Source organism: Nerophis ophidion, linkage group LG10, assembly GCF_033978795.1.
Source record: "Nerophis ophidion isolate RoL-2023_Sa linkage group LG10, RoL_Noph_v1.0, whole genome shotgun sequence".
NCBI classification, from domain to species: domain Eukaryota; kingdom Metazoa; phylum Chordata; class Actinopteri; order Syngnathiformes; family Syngnathidae; genus Nerophis; species Nerophis ophidion.
In genome coordinates, this window is record NC_084620.1 from 60409808 (window position 1) to 60429079 (window position 19272).

General features: G+C 42.7%; 1 protein-coding gene across 10 annotated transcripts in view; it reads left to right on the top strand.

Moving 5' to 3' along the window:
* The window catches only part of atxn7l1 (ataxin 7-like 1), a 49982-nt gene that overhangs the window by 15519 nt on the left and 15191 nt on the right, over nucleotides 1-19272 (top strand). For 7 of the 10 annotated variants that reach the window (XM_061914313.1, XM_061914314.1, XM_061914312.1 and 4 more), the window contains 3 exons: nucleotides 8276-8474; nucleotides 12960-13357; nucleotides 17314-17396. In XM_061914313.1, coding sequence (XP_061770297.1) covers nucleotides 8276-8474; nucleotides 12960-13357; nucleotides 17314-17396 — 680 coding nt within the window. Of the gene's footprint in view, nucleotides 1-4321; nucleotides 4431-8275; nucleotides 8475-12959; nucleotides 13358-17313; nucleotides 17397-19272 lie in introns of all 10 variants that reach the window. The other 3 variants (XM_061914319.1, XM_061914320.1, XM_061914321.1) reach the window with 2 other exon arrangements.

The following is a 19272-nucleotide window of genomic DNA, read 5'->3' on the forward strand; positions in this document are numbered from 1 at the left end:
TCAGGCACGTGCTCTAACCTCAACGTCTGAGGTATGCACACACACATTCTCACACACACTGCTTTCCTCCATAATTGCAAGCGCACACATTTTCACTTTCGGTTTCTCAGCGGAAAGAGATCAGTGGTTTTGTGAAGGCACACACACAGAGAGAGACTCACACACAAACACATTTGCAGGCTCCAGGCAGCCACTGTTGTTTGTCCCTGCTCTTGCACACAAACCCCCACCCCGAGCCCTCCACACTTGTTTGCAGCGGTTTTTGCTTGCTGGCACGCACGGAATGGCGGGTGGGAAACAACAGGTCGACGACAGACTCATTAGACTTGCACAGACTTTCAATCATGGCACATGCTAATGTTTGCATTTGATTCCAGCCAACTACTGTCATGCTCCTCTTGACCTCCGGTAAAATGATCTCGCCACGCATTTCCTGCCATTGTCGCACATTCCCATCATGCCACACTTGTCGCGTCCCCCCTCCCAAGTATGACCTCTCGCCCGCTTATGTCTCTATTCATTGCCACGGCCTTGCGTTGTTTTGCGCCGTACAAACCGTCCCGGGATTTGATTTCATGCTCGACCTGAGCATTAAGTCAGCGGTGAGGCCGTATACACAGAGAGCTGCACGCTGAGGAGGGGATTTGCTCTGCTCGCCTTGTTATACATGCCTCAGTTTGCTGCGTGCTCAAATATTCGCTTTTGAAGTTGGGGTTAGTGCTTGTGCATCACAATACGAAGGGCCTGAGTAGTCCTGAATTCAATCCCGGGCTCGGGATCTTTCTGTGTTGAGTTTGCATGTTCTCGCTGTGACTGCGTGGGTTCCCTCCGGGTACTCCGGCTTCCTCCCACCTTCAAAGACATGCACCTTTACCATGAATTGCTTAAAGGGGAACATTATCACCAGACCTATGCAAGCGTCAATATACACCTTGATGGTGCAGAAAAAAGACCATATATTTTTTTAACCGATTTCCGAACTCTAAATGGGTGAATTTTGGCCAATTAAACGCCTTTCTGTTTATCGCTCTGGAGGGGATGCCGTCAGAATGTGACGTCGCCGAGGTAATACAGCCGCCATTTTCATTTTCAACCCATTGTAAACATTGGGTCTCAGCTCTGTTATTTTCCGTTTTTTCGACTATTTTTTGGAACCTTGGAGACATCATGCCTCGTCGGTGTGTTGTCGGAGGGTGTAACAACACTAACAGGGAGGGATTCAAGTTGCACCACTGGCAAGAAATCTGCCGCCAGACCCCCATTGAATTTGCCAGAGTGTCTGCACATTTTACCTGCGATGCTAAGGCAGACATGGCACAGAGATATATGGATAACCTGCAGATGCATTTGCAACGATTAAGTCAACGAAATCACAAAGGTGAGTTTTATTGATGTTGTTGAATTATGTGCTAATCAGACATATTTGGTCTCGGCATGACTGACAGCTAATCGATGCTAACATGCTATTTACGCTAGCTGTATGTACATTTGAAACTAGGTACCCACATTTAATGCAAAACAAACACTTACCAATCGACGGATTTAAGTTGCTCCAGTGTCACAAGATGCGAAAGTCCTGATCGTTTGGTCCGCACATTTTACCGGCGATGCTAATAAGGCAGCCATGCTATGGGCCACTTCATTAGGTACACCCATGCTATGGCCGAATAGCGTCAATAGCTATTCGCTCAATAGCTTCAATTTCTTCTTCAATTTCGTTTTCGCTCTCTGCCTCCATACTCCGACCATCTGTTTCAATACATGCGTAATCTGTTGAATCGCTTAAGCCGCTGAAATCCGAGTCTGAATCCGAGCTAATGTCGCTATATCTTGCTGTGGTAACCGCCATGTTGTTTGTATTGGCAGCCCTGTGTGACGTCACAGGGAAATGGATAGTGGTTTCGAAGATAGCGAAAATAAGGCACTTTAAAGCTTTATTTAGGGATATTCCGGGACCGGTAAAATTTTGAAAAAAACTTCGAAAAATAAAACAAGCCACAGGGAACTGATTTTTATTGTTTTTAACTCTTTTGAAATCGTGATAATGTTCCCCTTTAACGTGGAAAAACTTCTTCGTTTGTTACCATTCAGTGGTTAATTGTACGAAATATGTACTGTACTGTGCAATCTACTTATAAAAGTTTCAATAAATCAAGTCAATCAATCAATCAATCAATCTGGGGATAGGTTCAATCCAATCCAATCAAATTTATTTGTATATCACATTTGAACAACATAAATGTTTCCAAAGTGCTGCACAACAATATTAAAAACAATATTAAATTATCCTTAGCTCTACCAATGACTGAATAAAAAATAAAACCAATATAAAAATCATTAAAAAAAAGAAATAAATATGATTAAGAATGATTTTAAAGGGTAAAGCCAGTTAAAACCCATCCATCCATCTTCTTCCGCTTATCCAAGGTCGGGTCGCGGGGGCAGCAGCCTAAGCAGGGAAACCCAGACTTCCCTCTCCCCAGCCACTTCGTCCAGCTCTTCCCGAGGAATCCCAAGGCGTTCCCAGGCCAAGCGGGAGACATAGTCGTCCCAACGTGTCCTGGGTCTTCCCCGTGGTCTCCTACCAGTCGGACGTGCCCGAAATACCTCCCTAGGGAGGCGTTTGGGTGGCATCCCGACCATATGCCCAATTAAAACAATAAATAGAAAAAACTAACAAAAATAAAAACACAGAGGACCACACAACTCACGTAGTGTCAAAAGCCAAAGAATAAAAGTGGGTCTTAGGACAAGACTTAAATCATGTTTTAAGGTTGATTGGCAACACTGAATTGGCCCGAGTGTGTGAATGTGAGTGTGAATGTTCTCTGTCTGATAAAAGTTTGATTGATTGATTGAAACTTGTATTAGTAGATTGCACAGTACAGTACGTATTTCGTACAATTGACCACTAAATGGTATCACCAGAATAAGTTTTGCAACTTGTTTAAGTCGGGGTCCACGTTAATGAATTCATGGTAATTTTTCAGTCAATTGATTGAAAATAGATTGATTGATTGAAATCATCCATTTCAATCAATCAATCTGGGGATTGGCAACACTAAACGGTCCATAGTGTGTGAATGTTGTCCGTCTATCTGTGTTGGCCCTGCGATGAGGCGGCAACTTGTCCAGGGTGTACCGCGCCTTCCTCCCGAATGCAGCTGAGATAGGCCCTAGCACCACCCGCGACCCTAAAAGGGTCAACCGGTAGAAAATGGATGGACAGTCATAAGTATTTTTTAACATTTTCACATTTTATGCGCTTTTAATTTCAGAATGATGAATGTTTGAGGATTCTATCATTTACTATTTTTCTTCATTTCCAGAGCATCACGCATTAAAAAATGAAACATTGTTTATCTTTTAACATTCGCCTTGCAGGAGATATATGTGGCAATCATGTTCCACAAAACATTGACTAAGTTATTTGTTTTAGAATTACAATTTAAATAGAGATGTCCGATAATGGCTTTTTTGCCGATATCCGATATTGTCTAACTAGGATGGCGGAAGCGGGGATCGAACCTGGAATCTTCTAGTTGCTGGCACGGCCACTCTACCTATTCAGCCCCACAAAAAATAAAAACACTTTGAATTGCCTTGTGTAGGAATTGTACTCCATAAATAGACTTGCCTTGCCTGATATAATTTCTATTGTGTATATCGCACAACCCAACTAGCATCGATAAGAAAGTAAATATTAGAACGCCATGTTGTTTTTAGCACACTCCCTGTCTATTGATCAGTCCTCCTCACACCACCCCCCTGGCGTTTTTTTGTGCGTAAACAACCCAGCTGAGCTACCTCATCATGCTCCGTTTCCAGCCAATCGGCAGCCAGCTGGGCTCGCTCCATCCCCATAACGACAGGCGGGAGAGCACAGTAGCGAGGGTGCCCTTGCAGTGGAGTGGCTTAGTGACCTTGCCTGGGCAGCCGTCCACGTTTTGTAAATCAGCACATAGAGTTCCGCGACCCCACCACTCCGACACGTCACTTCACTCGGTCATCGCGTGGAGTCGGCATCATTACCAAAAATGGCTTCCGTCTGACGTGCGGGTCCACGTGAAATAATCTGTTGGTGGCCGCATACCTGCAAATGTGAGCGTGGACTTTGATCCTTCTACTCTGAATACAGCTGCCCCTGCTCCCCTGCTCCCGGTGGCCTATTTACTCACCTGCAGCACAGAAATTAATCACATGAAAATGGCCTGCAAGACAGGCAGACACACGTCTATTTGAGATTGTTACAGGTGCGCTGAGTATTCCTGTGTTTTTCTTTCCCTTCCCTGCCTTCCTCTGTGTCCAACCATGTGTTCAGGTAGCTGGGGTTTAGTTTCCCAGTGAGACAGAGGGCAAGAATCCTGGACCACAACCCCCCTCCGTCCCCTCCCCACTTTGCTCCCACAAAGACATGCATAGCAAGAACCGTAAGTGTGAGCTTCTCTCTCTTCATGCATTCCCTCATGCGCTCACTTGCACGTTCTGATCAGCTCAGGCCCCAAATGTATTCATAATTGATGGTCGTGCAGCTGTGAGGCGCACGCACGCACACACTGGGGTTGTACGGTTTACCGGTACTAGTAAAGTACCACAGTACTAACTAATCATAAAAAGTACTATACCGCCTCTAAAAAAATACTGTTTTTTTTTTTTTCGTTTTTTTTAAACGGCCATTGTGACATTGCTGAGCAAAAGAGCATGTTCGGCGGCGCACAATCACAGAGTACATGCAAGCAGACATGGCGTATTTACAGTTAGGGAAGAATGGACGCATTTTGACTTCAAAACTATAAAGGAGAAGCTATAACACTAAAAATCCGCGCTACAAGCAGTGCTTTAAACTTGGCTAGTGTTTCGTTTGGACCAGATGTTCCTACGAGGGAATTTAAGTTGCTGGTCAATCCCAAGTTCTTTTGATGACACATAAGCTGATTTTAAATGATAACCCAGAAAAGAATAGGTATTTTGCAATTTATTCCAAAGCTTTGGAGAGACCAACATAAAAAACCCTACGGAAGCGCTGTCTTTTTCAATATGCCAATAGCCCCCACCCTTCAGAGCAAATACACATATCTATTGTTTTCCTCAGCTGGAGACAGGAAGAGATAGGAAAAAGGAGTATTGCTACTCCTGCATTCCAAGCTCAAGATAGTCCACAGTGTACCATTGGTCATGCGATAAAGAAAAGATAAAAAGAGTACACTAGCTATTTCAAATATGACTAAAGATAATAAATAACTCTTAAATATGGATGTATATAGATATCTATGTAACGTCCATCCGCAGTTGATAGTGTTTTAGCTACTTCTAAATCACTAATCCTCGACTCCATGACAACAAATAAAGTAAGTTTCTTACAAGTATCATCCCTGCAGCACGAGGTATAGGTAAGTAGGCTTCACTACACACCGTAGGAGGATACAATAGCTCATTGCTAACAAGCTAGCGCTCCTCAATGTAAACAAATGCCATCCACTTTAACGATACGACAGCATATCAAGTCGATACAACAGTGATTACATCAATATTTGTTATCATCACAAAATCTTTTTTTCCTTTTTTTAAATTTGTAAAATGTTTATAAACTCAGGAAATACGTCCCTGGACACATGAGGACTTTTAATATGACCTGTATCTACTTGGTATCAGATCGATACCCAAACATGTAGCATCATCAATCAATCAATCAATGTTTATTTATATAGCTCCAAATCACAAATGTCTCAAAGGACTGCACAAATCATTACGACTACGACATCCTCGGAAGAACCCACAAAAGGGCAAGGAAAACTCACACCCAGTGGGCAGGAAGAATTCACATCCAGTGGGACGCCAGTGACAATGCTGACTGTGAGAAACCTTGGAGAGGACCTCAGATGTGGGCAACACCCCCCCTCTAGGGGACCGAAAGCAATGGATGTCGAGCGGGTCTAACATGATACTGTGAAAGTTCAAGGCGGATCCAAGACTGCAGCGAGAGTCCCGTCCACAGGAAACCATCCCAAGCGGAGGTGGATCAGCAGCGTAGAGATGTCCCCAACCCATACACAGGCGAGCGGTCCATCCTTGGTCCCGACGAGCGGTCCATCCTGGGTCTCGACTCTGGACAGCCAGTACTTCATCCATGGTCATCGGACCGGACCCCCTCCACAAGGGAGGGGGGGACATAGGAGAAAAAAGAAAAGAAGCGGCAGATCAACTGGTCTAAAAAGGAGGGCTATTTAAAGGCTAGAGTATACAAATAAGTTTTAAGGTGAGACATAAATGCTTCTACTGAGATAGCATCTCGAACTGTTACCGGAAGGGCATTCCAGAGTACTGGAGCCCGAACGGAAAACGCTCTATAGCCCGCAGACTTTTTTTGGGCTCCAAAACTAAGTGGCCTTGTGGGTAGAGTGTCGGTAGGTCGTTAGTTCAAACCCCGGCCGAGTCATACCAAAGACTATAAAAACGGACCCATTACCTCCCTGCTTGGCACTCAGCATCAAGGGTTGGAATTGGGGGTTAAATCACCAAAAATGATTCCCGGGCGTGGCCACCTCTGCTGCTCACTGCTCCCCACACCTCCCAGGGGGTGATCAAGGGTGACGGGTCAAATGCAGAGAATAATTTCGCCACACCTTTTTTTTTTAGTTCCAGAAGCAATATGTGCACGTGAAGGATGTTTCTCCTTTTAATGACATAATCAAATCTCCGTAGTTAAAAAGCGACATATTTCTAGGCTGCATTTCAAGACGTGTAGCGAAGCCCCTAGTGTGTGTGTGACAATAATTGGTACTTTAACTTTAATTTAAGTATCCAACAACAGAAGATGAAGTGATTATTGCATTTTAACAGAAGTGTACATAGAACATGTTAAAATGGAAAATAATGAGCTATTAACAGTAAACGAACAAGTAGATAAATTAATTTTCTACCGCTCGTCCCTCATAATTTTGACAAAATGATAGAATTAGAACTGACACAAAATGTTACTGCATTCGTCAGCAGCCAAATTACGAGCCTTTGTCTTCTTATTACTAAAAGAAAAAAAAATCCTAAAGGACAAAATTATTCTTCGATTTCCATATGAAACTTATGGTTAATGTACCGTATGATTTTTTTGTTAAAATAAAGCCAATAATGCAATTTTTTGCGGTCCCCTTTATTTAGAAAAGTATCGAAAGTATGGAAATACATGTTGGTATCGGTACTTGTACAAACCCCGTTTCCATATGAGTTGGGAAATTGTGTTAGATGTAAATATAAACAGAATACAATGATTTGCTAATCATTTTCAACCCACATTCAGTTGAATACCGTATTTCCTTGAATTGCCGCCGGGGGCGCTAATTAATTTAAAACCTCTTCTCACTCCTGCGCTTACCAAAGGCATGCAGTAAAAATTTGAGTGTGATGTAAGCTTGGACCTTAAATCCTACTGAATAGCTCTTAATCTTCTTCCCTTTATGCGATTTCAAATTACCGGTATTGAAATCAGCCTCCTTCATTTTGAAAATGATTACAGGGGAAGTGTCACGAGTTACAAAGGTGGCGATAAATACTGATAAAGTTGAGGAATGCTCATCAAACACTTATTTGGAACATCCCACAGGTGTGCAGGCTAATTGGGAACAGGTGGGTGCCATGATTGGGTATAAAAACAGCTTCCCAAAAAAATGCTCAGTCTTTCACAAGAAAGGATGGGGCGAGGTACACCCCTTTGTCCACAACTGCGTGAGCAAATAGTCAAACAGTTTAAGAACAACCTTTCTCAAAGTGCAATTGCAAGAAATTTAGGGATTTCAACATCTACGCTCCATAATATCATCAAAAGGTTCAGAGAATCTGGAGAAATCACTCCATGTAAGCGGCATGTTTATTGAGTGTTGTTAAAAGAAAAGGTGATGTCACACAGTGGTGAACATGCCCTTTCCCAACTACTTTGGCACATGTTGCAGCCATGAAATTCTAAGTTAATTATTATTTGCAAAAAAAAAATAAAGTTTATGAGTTTGGAAAATGGATGCAGGGATGGAGTTTGAACTTTAAAATATCTTGTCTTTGTAGTGCATTCAATTGAACATGGGTTGAAAATGATTTGTATCATTGTATTCTGTTTTTATTTACCTCCAACACAATTTCCCAACTCATATGGAAACAGGGGTTGTACCAAAATATTGGTATCAAGATAACCTACACACACAGTAGTCACATGTGGATTTACCATTAGAATATTTCATGTGTGTTTAATACGTGCACGGTAGATACTAATGTTAATGTCTCGTTTTAGAGCGGCGCCACGGCTCTCCCGTGCCTTCCAGGAGCCCGGTGGTCCTCATGAAGGCCAAGGCACCTGCAGCCACCCCAGCCGTCACAAGCGGTGCCTGGGACACCCTGGCCTTTCGGATCCCTAAAGACTACCCTCACTCTCGGTTTAGCAAGGCACCGCTGGCTGTGTATCCTCCGAAGGGGGCCCGGAACAAGACATGGTGCGTAAATGTGCAAAACGGCACGGTTTATTTCAAACATGCTCCACAAAGTAACAGTAAACATCTGTTTCTCCTTGCACCATTTAAAATGTCTAAAACAGAGTATGAAAGCCTTTACAGAAAGTCTCTGCGCTTTTATATCAGAGAAAGAAGTAAATGTGGAATAAATTAGATTGCTTATTCAGGAATGGAAAAATATTGACATATTGAGGACGGTGTGGCAAAGTTGGGAGAGTGGCCGTGCCAGCAATCTGAGGGTTTACTGGTTCAATCCTCAACTTCTTCCATCCTAGTCACGCCCGTTGTGTCCTTGAGCAAGACACTTCACTCTTGCTCCTGATGGTTCGTGGTTAGGGCCTTGCATGGCAGCTCCCGCCATCATTGTGTGAATGTGTGCGTGAATGTGGAAACAGTGTCAAAGAGCTTTGAGTTCTTTAAAGTACAAGTACAAACCCGGTTTCCATATGAGTTGGAAAATTGTGTTAGATGTAAATATAAACGGAATACAATGATTTGCAAATCCTTTTCAACTCATATCCAATTGAATATGCTACAAAGACAAGATATTTGATGTTCAAACTCATAAACTGTATTTTTTTTTTGCAAATAATAATTAACTTAGAATTTCATGGCTGCAACACGTGCCAAAGTAGTTGGGAAAGGGCATGTTCACCACTGTGTTACATGACCTTTTCTTTTAACAACACTCAATAAACGTTTGGGAACTGTGGAAACTAATTGTTGAAGCTTCGAAAGTAGAATTCTTTCCAGTTCTTGTTTTATGTAGAGCTTCAGTCGTTCAACAGTCCGGGGTCTCCGCTGTCGTATTTTACGCTTCATAATGCGCCACACATTTTCCATGGGAGACAGTTCTGGACAGTAGGTGGGCCAGGAAAGTACCCGCACTCTTTTTTTACGAAGCCACACTGTTGAAACACGTGCTGAATGTGGCTTGGCATTGTCTTGCTGAAATAAGCAGGGGCGTCCATGAAAAAGACGGCGCTTAGATGGCATCATATGTTGCACCAAAACCTGTATGTACCTTTCAGCATTAATAGTGACTTCACAGATCTGTAAGTTACCCATGCCTTGGGCACTAATGCACCCCCATACCATCACACATGCTGGCTTTTCAACTTTGCGTCGATAACAGTCTGGATGGTTCGCTTTCCCTTTGGTCCGGATGACACAATGTCGAATATTTCCAAAAACAATTTGACATGTGGACTTGTCAGACCACAGAACACTTTTCCACTTTGCATCAGTCCATCTTAGATGATCTCGGGCCCAGAGAAGCTGGCGGCATTTCTAAATGTTGTTGATAAATGACCTTTGCTTTGCACAGTAGAGCTTCAACTTGCACTTACAGATGTAGCGACAAACTGTATTTAGTGACAGTGGGTTTCTGAAGTGTTCCTGAGCACGTGGTGATATCCTTTAGAGCAGGGGTGGGCATTACGTCGATCGCGATCTCGAAGGGTGTGTCAGTCGATCTCAAGCCAGGCATTAAAAAAATAGACATAAAAATGAGCAATCATCAATCTTCACCAAGACTTCACTTTCATCAGTTGTTTGACATTCTCGGCACCCGAGGATCTTGTGAGATGACGTTGGCTGCTGCGAGCTCATTATTTAGAAAAAAATCACTGACAGACGGACGGAGAGAAACACTTTTTATTTCAACAGAATCTTAGGCCGTACCTGCTGTCAAACCTCTAAAGACCGACTGCACAGTTCCTGTCTTCACCATAAAAGACCTGCTTCATCCTGCCTGTGCTAACAAAATAAGAGTCTCAGAAAGCTAGCGTGCACAAGCTAGCAAGCAGCAGAGTTTGATGCCAATGTATTCCAGCCTTCGGCCCAATTGTAGCGGAGATAGGCGCCAGCGCCTCCCGTGACCCCAAAAGGGAATAAGCGGTAGAAAATGGATGGATGGATGGATGTGTTTCTCCTGTGCCCTCAGCGACCGCTCCGTCACTCTCTCACCCACACACTCACTGACGTCACTGGTTGTGTGCTGTCACTTAAAGGGCCACACACACACATGCTACTCTCATAAGAAAGTGTTTAAAAAGGAGTATGCAAGTTGGACAAATGAGATGCCAAATCCAACCACTTTCATGTGGTATTGGACAGAAAGGAGGACCTTTTTTTCTCCTCCATTTGAAAATGCGGACGTTATCATCATTACTGTCTGATTCCAATCAATGCAAGTCATCAGAATCAGGTAATACACCAACTTATATTCTTGTCTTCATGAAAGAAATGAATCTATATGTGTTAAACATGCTTGTAGTATCATTAAACACCATTAACTTGTTAATAAAAATGTCTTTCATAAATGAATAAATATGAATTATAAATATGAATGAGGTAGATCTCCTCGACTTGGTCAATTGAAAAGTAGCTCGCCTGCAGAAAAAGTGTGAGCACCCCTGCTTGTCACGATCCGCTATGCGGATTGTTTATTGTTTTGCCGTTTATATGTTTTGATCATGTTTAGTTTTAGACTTGGCCGATTCCTGTGTTTGTGCGCTTCCTGTTGTAGCTCGTTGCCATGGTTTCTTATTTGTCCCAGCTGCTATTCCTTTGTCGCACACCTGATGGCAATTATTATTTGAGTATATAAGCCTGCGTTATTCCTTAGTTCGTCCTCGGCTCATTGTTTGCTTTTCGCAACATGTCACGGTTTGTATCCGGTGTCATAGATTATTTTGTACTAAGTTCCGCCTTATCTTCACGTGCGTTCGGCACGTCGTTTAGTGTTACTTCTGTTTCCTGCTAAGTTTTAGCATTAGCTTTCCCTGCGTTGGCACGCGCTTTGTTTTTCCCTTTTGCACCAGTGTTCTTTTGTTTTATCATATTAAAATCTATTCTTACCTGCAATCCTGCTCACTGCTCGTGTGTGCATCCTCGAAGTGGCAACTCCGCACAGCAAGTGCGCCGCAACGCGTGACACTGCTTTAGAGATTGATGTCTGTTTTTGATACAGTGCCGTCTGAGGGATGGAAGGTCACGGTCATTCAATGTTGGTTTCCGGCCATGCCGCTTACGTGGAGTGATTTCTCCAGATTCTCTGAATCTATTGATGATATTATGGAGCGTAGATGTTGAAATCCCTAAATTTCTTGCAATTGCACTTTGACAAAAAGGTTGTTCTTAAACTGTTTGACTATTTGCTCACGCAGTTGTGGACAAAGGGGTGTACCTCGCCCCATCCTTTCTTGTGAAAGACTGAGCATTTTTTGGGAAGCTGTTTTTATAGCCAATCATGGCACCCACCTGTTCCCAATTAGCCTGCACACCTGTGGGATGTTCCAGAATTCGTTGAAATGACTAGTTGGTACAATCCCTGGGGACTCTGCATGGGAGGGGCGTCTTCCTCCCTGAGCCAGACTTGCACCTGACCGCATACCTGAATGAGGCGAGGTGACACTGCTGGGAGGCTTTTCCACCATTAGGACACATTTTTAGTTGTGTGCCCCAGCGTCACGGGGTGTTTTGGCCGAGGAAGGGCCCACCCCAGGGTGATCAAATCCTTAGGTGTGTGCGTCCCATTAGGTCAGGGGTAGGGAACCTATGGCTCTAGAGCCAGATGTGGCTCTTTTGATGACTGCACCTGGCTCTCAGATAAATCTTAGTTGCCATTGCTTAACACGGTAAGTAATGAATAATTCCGCAGTATCAAAAATAACGTTCAAAATATAAAACATTCTCATGCGTTTTAATCCATCCATCCGGTTTCTACCGCACCTGTTTAAGAAGTCGCATTAATGGTAAGAAGTATTTTATTTATTGTTGGTTAGCTTCAGAAAAACAATGTTATTAAAAAGAATACGATACTTATTATACTCTAAAAATGTTGGTGTTATTTAAAAGTGCACGCATTTAGTTGTATTCAGTCTTAAAAAAAAATATTATATGGCTCTCACGGAAATACTTTTTAAAATATTTGGCTTGTATGGCTCTCTCAGCCAAAAAGGTTCCCGACCCCTGCATTAGGTGTTAGCCTTTCGCAGCCCAGCTGGTGTCACTCCTCCTCAACCACAACCAATGGCTCATCCTCTGCTGTGTTGGCCAGCTCTTTAACGGTGTGTCTGTAAGCCTGCCCCCGGACTCCAACCTCCCTAAGAAGCTTTGCTGTTGTACTAGCTACAAAGCCCCTACACTCCACCTCCACTGTGCGCACCAAATAAGTGTTTGATGAGCATTCCTCAACTTTATCAGTGTTTATTGCCACCTTTCCCAACTTCTTTGTCACGTGTTGCTGGCATAAAATTGTAAAGTTAATGATTAATTTGAACATCAAATATGTTGTCTTTGTAGCATATTCAACTGAATATGGGTTGAAAATTATTTGCAAATCATGATATTCCGTTTATATTTACATCTAACACAATTTCCAAACTCATAACGGGGTTTGTATAATCTTTTCCTCATTGTGTATTTTGGTACTGCATTGAGTTGCCCTCTCTTCCCCTGCAGTGTATCCCTTCCAGTGGTCAGCTTGGAAAAGATACCCTGCCTCAGCAGCCGAAGCGACTCCCAAGTCCGCCTCAGCCCGTCTCCTTTGCCCTCCGCCTCCCCTCACAAACAACCTCCGCTCACTTCCCCGGCCAAGCTAATTAACGGTCGAGGCAGCGGCGGGCCGTCCACGCCGCGCTCCTCCGCGTCACCGTCCTCCCAGCACGAGCGCCCCGGCTCCACGCGCTCTCCCCTTGACAGGCGGCCGTCAACGTCGCCTTCCCCCTCGCCGCTGGACAGGAAACCCTCCCCCACTCCTTCCCCGTCAAAGCGCCCGCTCTCTCTGCTGTCGTCACCTTTGGATAAGAAGAACCAAAATGGAGCGAAGACTTCTTCCCGGTCGCACAAAATACTGTCAGGTGAGCTTGTTGGCTTATTAATTGCAATCATTCTCTATGGCAGGCCTGGGCAATTTTCACTCGGGGGGCCAAAATAGAGGAAAACAACTTATCTGGGGGCCGGTATATCTATTTTTAGGAACACTAATACAAAACCTCACAAGTAGGGCTGGGTGATATGGTCTTTTATTATTATCTCGATATTTTTAGGCCATGTCACGATAAACCATATACCGTATTTCCTTGAATTGCCGCCGGGGAGCTAATTAATTTAAAACCTCTTCTCACTCCGGCGTTTACCAAAGGCATGCAGTAAATTTAGGCCTGCGCTTATGAATTTGAGTGTGATGTAAGGATACCATCATGAAAAGCACATTTAATAAAAAAAAACATTATTGTGGTCTTACCTTTACTTATAAATGAAGTCCATGCGCAGCTCCTTCTGATCAAAATCATCGATAACTTGTTTATAGAAGTCTTCCTTATCTTTCTTCAGTTTTAAAAGTCTCTCTGTCTCGGTAGAGATCTTCCTTTATTACCTCCTGCTTCAATTGAAAGTCCAGTTTAGAAAACTGTTTAATTTTAGATATGTAATCCTCCATGTTAAAAGTGCAAGCGAGAGGAAAAAATAAACGATCGCTTCTCACTCTTGCTGCTTGTTGTCACTTATTCTGCAGCTGAGTAGTCGCAAGAAAGATCACTAGCCAGGAGGCGGGAGTCATTTAACGACTCATATTTGACACACACAGCTATGGTATGTTAATAAAACATAGCTGCTTACTGTTCTTTTTAGCATAATTAGTATCTTGGACCTTAAATCCTACTGAATAGCTCTTAATCTTCTTCCCTTTATGCGATTTCAAATGATTGAAATCAGCCTCCTCCATTTTGAAAATGATAACAGGTGAAGTGTCACTCGTGACGTGACGAGTTTGACCCGGCGGAAATTCTAGACATGCGCTAATAAAAGTAATATTTTGCGAAAGGAGTTTGACCCGGTGTTAATCCTGAACCGGCGGTAATGCTAAGAATGCGCTAATTATTTTGCGAAACGAGTTTGACTCGGCAGTAATTCTAGGCAGGTGCATACTATATACCCGGCCGCAATTCAAGGAAATACGGTATATCTCCATATTTTGCTTTAGCCTTGAATGAACACTTGATGCATATAATCACAGCAGTATGATGATTCTATGTGTCTACATTAAAACATTTTTCTTCATACTGCATTAATATATGTTACTTTTAAACTTTCATGCAGAGAAGAAAATCACAACTACGTCAATTGACCAAAAGTGTATTTATTAAACAGTTATTAAGCAGTGGCACAAACATTCATGTCATTTCAAAACAGAAAGTGCAAGATTGTCAGAGATGTTTTAAAACAAGCTATTAGTGCACTTTTGTGCATGATATCACTAAAATTACATATCAAAACAACACTAAGTTAAAGTGCACCTTTTGTACAGAATGCCACTACAATAGTTTAAAACAAATAAAGTGCACTTTTGTGCATGATGTCACATAAGATATTTCAACAACAGTCAAATACAAAGGAGCTGCATAATAGGAAATCAAATAGTGTTCGTCCTTTGCTATGTGGTAGGTTCCTGCAGACATTATCTCCTCTTGTTGTTCACTAGTTTTTTCATACGGTGTTGATCTGGAAATGTTTGTCTCGGCATTTTGATGGTGTGGCACCGAATGGAGATGTTGAAATGAGGAGTATCCACTCTTCATTCTATAGCAGGTGACTTTTCAAATGATGCTACATATTAGCAGTAACTTTTTGTAGCAACACTTTTGCCCCACACTTGTTAAATTACGGCTGTCTGTTCAACATTTCCCACTTGAAGCCAAACCACCGCCAGACGATGTTGTTTTTCTTGGGAATTAATTCTTCCTTAATTTGTTACCAGATTCGCACCTTCTTTCTCTCGTATTACCACTCGCACGGCTCCACTAGCATCACAGCTAACGTTACCCATGCCGCTACCTCTCTGCTCCGCGAGGGCGTATACGTATGTGACGTATGTAAGAAAGTGCGCTTGCTGTCTGTGAGGAGACACAAGAAAGAGTGGGATGAGCCTGTAGTGTAATGCCCGCAGCTAAAAGCAACTGCGTGAGAACGTATACTTGAATATCACGATAGTCATTTTCTATATCGCACAGAGACAAATCCGCGATATATCAAGTATGTCGATGAATCGTCTAGCGCAACTCAAAATAACGTTTGATTGAATGCTAAAAACATTATGAAGGACCGCCTTGAAAAACGGAATGGAATTTTTTGGGGGATTTACAATATTAACTATGAACGATAAAACACTGAATATTGACAACATATGAATGTCACATCAATCAATCAATGTTTATTTATATAGCCCCAAATCACAAATGTCTCAAAGGACTGCACAAACCATTACGACTACAACATCCTCGGAAGAACCCACAAAAGGGCAAGGAAAACTCACACCCAGTGGGCAGGGAGAATTCACATCCAGTGGGACGCCAGTGACAATGCTGACTATGAGAAACCTTGGAGAGGACCTCAGATGTGGGCAACCCCCCCCCCCCTCCCCTCTGGGGGACCGAAAGCAATGGATGTGGAGCGGGTCTAACATGATACTGTGAAAGTTCAATCCATAGTGGCTCCAACACAGCCGCGAGAGTTCGGTTCAAGCGGATCCAAGACAGCAGCGAGAGTCCCGTCCACAGGAAACCATCTCAAGCGGAGGCGGATCAGCAGCGTAGAGATGTCCCCAACCGATACACAGGCGAGCGGTCCATCCTGGGTCTCGACTCTGGACAGCCAGTACTTCATCCATGGTCATCGGACCGGACCCCCTCCACAAGGGAGGGGGGGACATAGGAGAAAAAAGAAAAGAAGGGGCAGATCAACTGGTCTAAAAGGGAGGTCTATTTAAAGGCCAGACAGATGAGTTTTAAGGTGAGACTTAAATGCTTCTACTGAGGTAGCATCTCGAACTGTTACCGGGAGGGCATTCCAGAGTACTGGAACCCGAACGGAAAACGCTCTATAGCCCGCAGACTTTTTTTGGGCTCTAGGAATCACTAATAAGCCGTAGTCTTTTGACATCCCCTCTCCATCCACATATTTTATAATCAAAAATGCAACAAACACAGCGAAATATGAACGCGAAGGTAAAAAAACAAAAAACATTTTCGATCTGATATATCTGATACATCACTAAGATTTAGAACTTTGTTGTAAAAATCTCCTTCATTGTCTGTCCCTGACACCCGCATTTCAGGCTGACACTGTGGAAACGCTCCCCACCCACACTGTTTGGTGCCTCGTCTAAACGGCTGTGACTTAGATTACCATAGTAACTAATTAGATGACCATAGTAACTAATTAGATGACCATAGTAACTAATTAGATGGCCATAGTAACTAGTATATCATGCATAAGTGCAGATTCCAACCATTGAAATACTTTGTATAGTTTAAGACTGCTACAGTTTCCATCTTAAAAGATCTAAAAAATTATATTTGGGAAATTTCTGTCAGGCCAGATTGAAAAGCTTAACGGGCCGCAGGAGGTCCCCGGGCCTTAATTTGCCCAGGTCTGATCTACGGCAAAGAAATCCTTAAAAAAAACACACAAATTCTTATCTCAGGAAGCTTTGCAGAACATCCAGTCTGAACATGATGCCCTTTTTACGCTCTGTCTCTTTCCCTCCATCTTTGTCTTCATGTGATATCACAGAGTGAGCATCTCTCCACATTTCTCCTCTCGCTCCACTCTCCCTGATCCTGAGTCATGATTTCATCCCCCCCAATTATTTACTCTTCATTATGCTGTTGGTGTTGTCGTAGGGAAATCACTGTCCTCTCTGGTGTTTTTTTAAGCTAATACTTGTTGAAACAGGGTGTATAAAACATAGCAACGGACCTGAAGTTTGGATTTTTTTTCCAGCCAGCATGGACTTTAATTGTGTGTAATTTAACAGGGAGAGTGTTTGACCCCAACAAGCACTGCGGCGTCCTGGACCCTGACACCAAACAGCCGTGCACGCGCTCCCTCACCTGCAAGGTACACTCTGAATACTTGCTGTTTCTATTTCTACACAAGCCTGGATTCGGAGCCTTTTTTTTTTTAATGATCTGCACACTTTGCACTAGCTCACTGACTCTGGTCTTCACTCACCCAGACACTTGCTTTCTCGCTCCACTTGCACAGCCGCTCTTAAAGAAGCAGCGCAAACACACACTGTAACTCCTTCTTGTAACCCACAGGGTTGCATTGGATTTATAGTTGGTTCGCCATTTTTGTTTTCAACACACCAGTCATACTGGGCATCACGGTGGCACAGGGGTTAGTACATGTGCCTCACAATACAAAGGTCCTGAGTAGTCCTGAGTTCAATCCCAGGCTCGGAATATTTCTGTGTGGAGTTTGCATGTCCTCCCTGTGACTGCGTGGGTTCCCTCCGGGTACTCCGGCTTCCTCTCACCTCAAAAAACACACCTGGGGATAGGCCCCCCCCACCTCCAAAGACATGCACCTGGGGATAGGTTGATTGGCAACACTAAATGGTCCCTAGTGTGTGAATGTGAGTGTGAATGTTGTCTGTCCATCTGTGTTGGCCCTGCGATGAGGTGGCGACTTGTCCAGGGTGTACCCCGCCTCTGCCCGAATGCAGCTGAGATAGGCTACAGCACCCCCCGCAACCCTAAAGGGGACAAGCAGTAGGAGATGCATGGATATATATATATATATCTATATATATATATATATATATATATATATATATAGATATATATATATATATCTATATATATATATACATATATATATATATATATATACATATATACTTATATATATGTATATATATATATACATACACACACATATATATATATATACACGTGTGTATATATACACATATATATGTATGTATGTATATATGTGTGTGTGTATATATGTGTGTATATATATATATATATATATATATATATACTGCGATGAGGTGGCGACTTGTCCAGGGCGTACCTCGCCCCTCCGCCCGATTGTAGCTGAGATAGCCCCCCGCGACCCCAAAGGGAATAAGCAGCAGAAAATGGATGGATGGATGGATAATGTTAGTAGATTATTTACTAAAAAAACAATCTAAAGAGTTTGGTAGATGAGAATAAATCTAATAGTAAAAATTAGAAATGAACCCAATTGCAAGAAATGTAGTCTTGATTTTCAAAGTTATTTTCGGGGCCTGCGTGTGTAGATTTCCTCGTTTTTTCCCCAAAGGGTGCTTACAATGCAGGATTGCATCATCTTGATACATGCCACAACTATATCGCCGTTATAATTTCTTGGTAGTGCAACCATGAATGTGTGCATTGGTCCACAATCCTTTTAGAAACACTATCCAAAGCACAGAATGAATGCCGAAAAGCCAATCTCATCAAAGTATCAAGAAATCAATCAAATTTTATTTATATAGCCCTCAATCACAAATGCCTGGGCTGGGATGCGAACAGGAATAAGGTCTTCAATGCCTCCTGTGGGTAGTTTGATCACATTGGATTGGGTGCATTAGCAAATCATATTTACCGTATTTCCTTGAATTGCCACCGGGGCGCTTATTATTTTAAAACCTCTTTTCACTCCGGCACTTACCAAAGGCATGCGGTAAATTTAAGCCTGCGCTTATAAATTTGAGTGTGATGTAAAGATACCATCATGAAAAGCACATTTCATAAAAAATGTGATCTTGGTCTCACTTTTACTTATAAATGAAGTCTATGCGCAGCTCCTTTTGATCAAAAGCATCGATAACTTGTTTATAGAAGTCTTCCTTGTTTTAAAAGTCTCTCTGTCTCGATGGAGATCTTCCTTTATTACAGGGGTTGGGAACCTTTTTGGCTGAGAGAGCCATGAAACCAAATATTTTAAAATGTATTTCCGT